The 6,000-nt window shown below is 35.0% G+C and overlaps 1 protein-coding gene across 1 annotated transcript in view; it reads right to left on the bottom strand.

The window, feature by feature from the left end:
- Nucleotides 1-366: 366 nt before the first annotated feature.
- The window catches only part of LOC115875990 (LIM/homeobox protein Lhx5), a 179,380-nt gene continuing 173,746 nt past the window's right edge, over nt 367-6,000 (bottom strand). The window contains exons 6-7 of the mRNA XM_030891634.1: nt 2,716-2,995; nt 367-1,287 (exon numbers count right to left, since the gene is read on the bottom strand). Coding sequence (XP_030747494.1) covers nt 1,064-1,287; nt 2,716-2,995 — 504 coding nt within the window. The 3' untranslated portion in view covers nt 367-1,063. The remainder of the gene's footprint in view (nt 1,288-2,715; nt 2,996-6,000) is intronic.

Genomic DNA, 6,000 nt, shown 5'->3' with positions numbered 1-6,000 from the left:
TTCTTTCGGCACATCATTTTTTGTATACTTTCAATGCTATTTTACTACTTTTCTCTGGAAGTAAACTGGCTTCTGCTCTTTTTGCAGCTTCTGTAAGTTTTGGTGGAGTACCAATATTAAAGTAGTCTTCATTATCAGAACTTTCCGACAACATTCTGGCTTTCTATGTTATATAAATTCGAAAAAGCGAACGAGAAATTTAAAACTGTCACTTAGTTGTTTGTTTTGCTGTTGGAGGTTTGCGCCATAACAACCAACCGGTAACTATAGCTATGGAAATGCCAAAACAGAAAACGACAAATTTTCGCATATTTTTTTTTTCAAAATAAAATACTGTTTCTATTTTTTAATTAATGATGTGGTTGTAAATAAAATAGTATACAAACCTCGGAGGAAAGTTTTCATTATTGTCTCGAGATTTAGTTAATCTATTAACAATATTAATCACTTGACAGTAATAAAACACTTCCCTCCTCGGTATGTAATGCATAATATACAATTTTTTTTAATTTTCAAAGTAAAATATGTCGGTTATTTTGGACTTATTGACTTTCAGGACTTCCAGCACTGAAAATGCTTGCTGCACCCTGTATAAAATAATGAAATGACAAAGATTAATTTGTTTCATTAGTAAATAATATACAATTAGATTTACAACATTTTCAGTGATTCTTTATCACATAGTTTTTACATTCAATGATGTTTAAATCTAACTGTCAACGTTTTTCGTACTTTTGAGTTTCTTATTCTGTTTTTGTTCATTAAATAAAATGAATTTTACCCAATCTCCAAATTGAGGACATAAATGACAGGCTACTGGATTATTTTATTCCACATAATAATGTTGAATTATGTTTCCAATTTGGGTGATCACTGTTTGAGAAGAAAATATCAATTATGATTTATGAAATAAATGCGCTCCGATAAGAACGAAATGTTACGTTGTTTGTGAAAGTCGTTAAGTATTAACAACCGAACCCTTCTATAAATAATACATTTTCTTAGTTATCCTGCGTCGTTATTTACACTATTCTCTAGCTCGTTTGGCTAGAGCCTTCGCCAGCTACCAAACGAGTCCTTCGTTCAGTTGCTGCGGATTGTCGGCGAAGTTTGCCGGTGACATGAATTCCGGACTGCCTCCTCGACCAACACCTTGGTTCCCCTGGTTGCCGGGTCCCATCTGGTCGGGCCCAGGTTGTTGGGGCATAAAGGGACCGCCCTCTGCTCCCGGCATACCACCGAAATCGCCCGTCATTGGCATGGGACCGCCGTGATCCATTGGACCTCCTGAAAAAGAAGAATTTTGTTAGTGGTATGTTTGTTTTGCTATTGAATTATTTGAAAATATTGAATTTTGTTGAATTTGCTTTATTGAATTTTGTGAAAAAAAATGGTGTATAAATAAATTATATACCGTTATAATTATTTCCACAACTACTAGGCCAGTAAGCGAGGGTTTTAAGGTCCGAATTCTGAACACCTGCACTGATTGACGTGAAAGTTTAACAGTGAATAGAGATATATGTAAGAAACGAAAGTTACATAGTAGCGATGTGTGCTTTCACCATGGGGGTGAGTGCCACCCCTTCTCGGGGGTGAAAAATAAATCACCCATTTTATATATTTTTGTTTCCTAAAATATTGTGATTAAAAGAAAATATGTAAAAGTGGGCAACACTGTGTCGATCAAGCTTAATCACATGACTAAAAGTTTATTTGGTATGACCTTTGAATAAGAAGACTAAGGAAGGAGCATAATACTATCCATGTATTCATGCATGGTGGGCGGAAAAGCCACCATAAAAGCTCTCTAGGGTGGGGATCCTTGACAGTTCTGTTTGACGATTCATTTGACACATTTGAATTTGATTTGAAATTTTGTGGATTTGTCAGTCTTTAGGAAGCTTATTTTATGTTATTTATTATTTATTCTACTACTGATAGTTGTATAAAGGTAGTAAATCTAGATGGAAATTGTGGCAGAACTTAAATTAACAGTGACATTATCGCGATTTATCGAAAAAGACTCTAAAATAGTTGGTTGTGTAGCGTGCGGTAGATCTCGGCAAAAATTGAGTGAAATAATGGAACAACTTTTCGCTAGTAAGTGACTATATAATATACATACGTGTAGTAAACCGATCATTTATGAAATTCACTTAAATTAACTAAATTATATATTTTTCTTGCATTTTAGCTTTTATTTATTACTTGTCAAAGATTAGATGTAAAAAGAATTTAGATACGTTAATTTGACTTACCTGCTTCAGTAGCGTATCGGATGTTTGTGGTAATAAATACTTATTATAACTTATCTATTTTTATTAGAATTATATATTTTTATAACAATTTTAATAACTACCAACATTTATTCACAACGTAAAATAAAACAACAAATTATTGAGTCTACCCCACGTCTACCCTACATTATAGTTTTACATTTTTTAAATAAAATTAGAACGACACTGATAAACCGGAATTTAAGTCGGCCATATTTGAGGCCCATCGCGGTGTACCTAAGATTTTTGATATGCTCCTTCCTTAGTCTTCTTATTCAAAGGGTATGACCTATAGATTGATTTGAGATAAAGCCGTATTAGCAACCTATTTAGCAGTCTAATAGCTGACAACTAATAAAAAAATAAATTTGGTAGACCGGACCGTCTCGAATTTTGGTGTGTTGTGCAATTGTCTAAATATACAACTCTAAATTACCTCCTTGGCCGAAGGGTAGGACTTGTCCACCGGGACCTCCGGGATGGTGACCGGGGAAGAACGGACCATCGTGAGGGTGAAATGGCGGACCTCCGTATCCGAATTCGAATTTTCCGTCTGAGAAATAAGGAAAGCCTGGCGGACCGTCTTCCAAGCCGCCTGGGGAAAGGTTCATGGGGAACCCCCGCATTTTCCTAGAACCGCCGAAGAATGGACCCCGACCCATTGACGTCAGCTGTTTCAGTCGTCGCTCTTTCGATCGTTTATTTTGAAACCATACCTGAAACAGAAGAAAAGGTTTGAATAATAATAGTGATAGATATATCTTAAAAAACGCAATTGATTTTTTTATTTAATTCGTATGTAGGGGAGACTATTATTATTATAGCCTAATCATTAGACATGCGTGTAAATAATCATTAAAACGTGAGCGTAGGATGCATCGCGGCGAGCATCGCATAGAGATGCCCCACTATGTTTGTACCCTTAGACGATATGTTTTTTATTTAGAAGTAGGTACGCGGAGTCTAATGTGCCCCCTATTATTACTATATTTAAACAAGTTCCCTCAAATCTGATGTTAAAACTACTAATATTACATTATTTGAAAAAAAAAATTTTCAAATAAGTTAACAAGTTTGAACAATAAAAAGAGTTTTCACTTCTGAAAGAGAAATCTAAACATAAAAATATAATAAATAAGTGCCAATGAAATATATCTATGATAATAATTATTATCCTAGAATCAGTATATATATATATATATATATATATATATATATATATATATATATATATATATATATATATATATATATATATATATATATATATATATATATATATATATATATATATACATATATATATATAGATGGTCAACCAATTAAGGGGTGTTTTTATGAGACAAAGTCTCCTGGTATTTACCTAGTTGAGAAAATACTACGTCACCGACAGCTAAATAATATTAAACAATTTTATGTGAAGTGGTTAGGCTCCATTTAGGTTTAACTCATGGATTGATGTTTCAGATATTATTTAAAATTTATAATATATGTAAACTTTATACTATTAAAAATAAACATATGTTTTTTTTTAAATCGTATATTATATTTAAATAAACCTACATTTATTAGTATATATTTTATCTGAACGAAGTTCTGTTATCGTTAAACTTATTCAGCTGGTTTTCTAGAAGTGCAATCCTCGTCATATATTTGGGCTTATCGTCTTCTACCTCAGATTTAAATTGTTTAATTAAAATTGTTTAATGATGGGAGGATTATGAAAATTAATTCACTACTCGATTTATAGTCGTTTATAGCAACATCTTCAGCCTAAAAATAAAAATACAGTACGCTTGTATATAAAACAAATCTCCGATTCATTTCTAACTCTTTTTCTTGATCTCTCAAATCTAGAATATGAAGACTTGCAGGGTTGGACACAGGAAGTATATCCCAAATTTTGGCCGGGTATCCAGTCTGGTTAAATTTATCTTCTAACGTAGCTGGCTTTCCTATTAAAAAACAAATTTTGGGTTAATTTTAACAAATTCGTTTGTTTTTAATCTGGCTTTAATAAAGTTGCCCACGTTTTAAAGCCTTTACCCACTTACCACAGCCTTTACCCACTCTTCGCATTTTAGATAATGCATTTAAATTATCTCCTTGTGTACTTAATTTAAAAATTGCCCTCTAGAATTTAAATAACGGAGTGTTTATTTTCTTACATATGTATGAGCTAAGTCTAAAAAATTCATTTTTGAAGAGGCCCAATGAACATAACGGCAAACCTTTAATTTTCCCGACGACATAAAAAATTCCGAGATAAAGGTGACAAGCCTTTTGCGACACTAAAACTTAGCAAAAACGTCGGTTTGCAATTTAAAACGCCATAAAACGCGTTTCATTAAATGTCGCCGTAATTAGTGACGGCGCAAAAAAAGCATGGGGCTCTGCGCGAAAGAAACGGCAACGTCGTCTTGGCCGGTCGGTTTGCTTTAAGGCGCTTCATGGGGATTATTATGGGAAAAGCTTTCGGCCCGGCTGGCGAACGCATACCCATTCCGCCTTGGTCGCTCGTAAACAACTCAATATCCCCGTAAAACTGACCCAGCGGTCCCTTTCCACATATATAAATATTATTTTTAATATGTGTTTTACGGCTTTATAAATATTTTATATATTCAGGTGTTAAGATTTTTGTATCGACGGTATTTTATAGTCGGGCGGCTTTGAGCGCTCTCGAAAAATATATAAAAGTCAAATTTTATTTGAATGATTTCGGCGGTCGACGCTTTTCAAGTGGCTGCACGGTGTACAGGGTGAACTTTAAGAAGAAAATACAGTCAAGAATAAAATACAGTCAGGCGGCACTTAAGGCGCTTATGAGCCCAGAGGTATCGTTGAGACTCATCTGGGAATGCTTGGGTGCACTGAGAGCTCTGGTAGAAATCTGGGTGCCGCGCCACAGCGGCATCCAAGGCAAGGAAAAAGCCGATGAGCTAGCTAGGTAAGGATCATCGGCATCCTATTTTGGTCCACAGCCAGTTCTGGGAATACCCAAATGTATCGCCCGTAGTGCACTAAAACCAAAGCTAAAACTCTGGATCAGGGAAAAGCAGAATGTCCATTGGAGAAATAGATAGGGGCACAGGTATGGCAAGGCCTTTATCCAAGGACCTAGCTCTAAAACCACAAAAGAACTGCTAATGCTTAGCAGGAATAAAGTGCGGATTACAACAGGCCTCTTGATAGGCTCAAGGCTGTCAAGTGTTACCTGAACAAGCTCAACCTGTCTTTGCTGCAGAATCTGATCCGATAACGATCCGATAAAGATTCTGAAACACTGGAGCACATGATAGCCAGCTCCAGCTCCAGTATGACCTTCTAGAAGAGCTTCTATCTTACTCGCACTCATGATTCAGGGTTCAAAAACAAAGCGATCTTCTCCATGCATCTGAATGATAAAATCAATAACCTTCTGGACTATCTGTGTCATTCGTATTAGGATTAAGAACCGGGAAATTTCTGTACCGAAAGTACCGGGAATTCCCGGTTCTTTTGAGACATCAAAAAACCGGGACTCGAAATTATTAATTCCCGGTTCTTTCGGTACTTTCGGAACTCGGTAATAATAATTAAAAACATATTTTTGGTTACGTGCGAAAGACTTTTAATACTTCTAGCGATCGAAATCAAACTCTTCGAAATAAGTAGTTACTTACTGTTCTTATTTAGAAGTTATTTTGAAGTTTCTATAATGGTTTATTAGCAATTATTG

Source organism: Sitophilus oryzae, unplaced genomic scaffold (assembly GCF_002938485.1).
Source record: "Sitophilus oryzae breed Bouriz unplaced genomic scaffold, Soryzae_2.0 scaffold_1396_pilon_pilon, whole genome shotgun sequence".
Lineage (NCBI taxonomy): Eukaryota > Metazoa > Arthropoda > Insecta > Coleoptera > Curculionidae > Sitophilus > Sitophilus oryzae.
The sequence above is the reverse complement of the archived record's forward strand: the minus strand, read 5'-3'. Positions and strand labels throughout refer to the sequence as shown.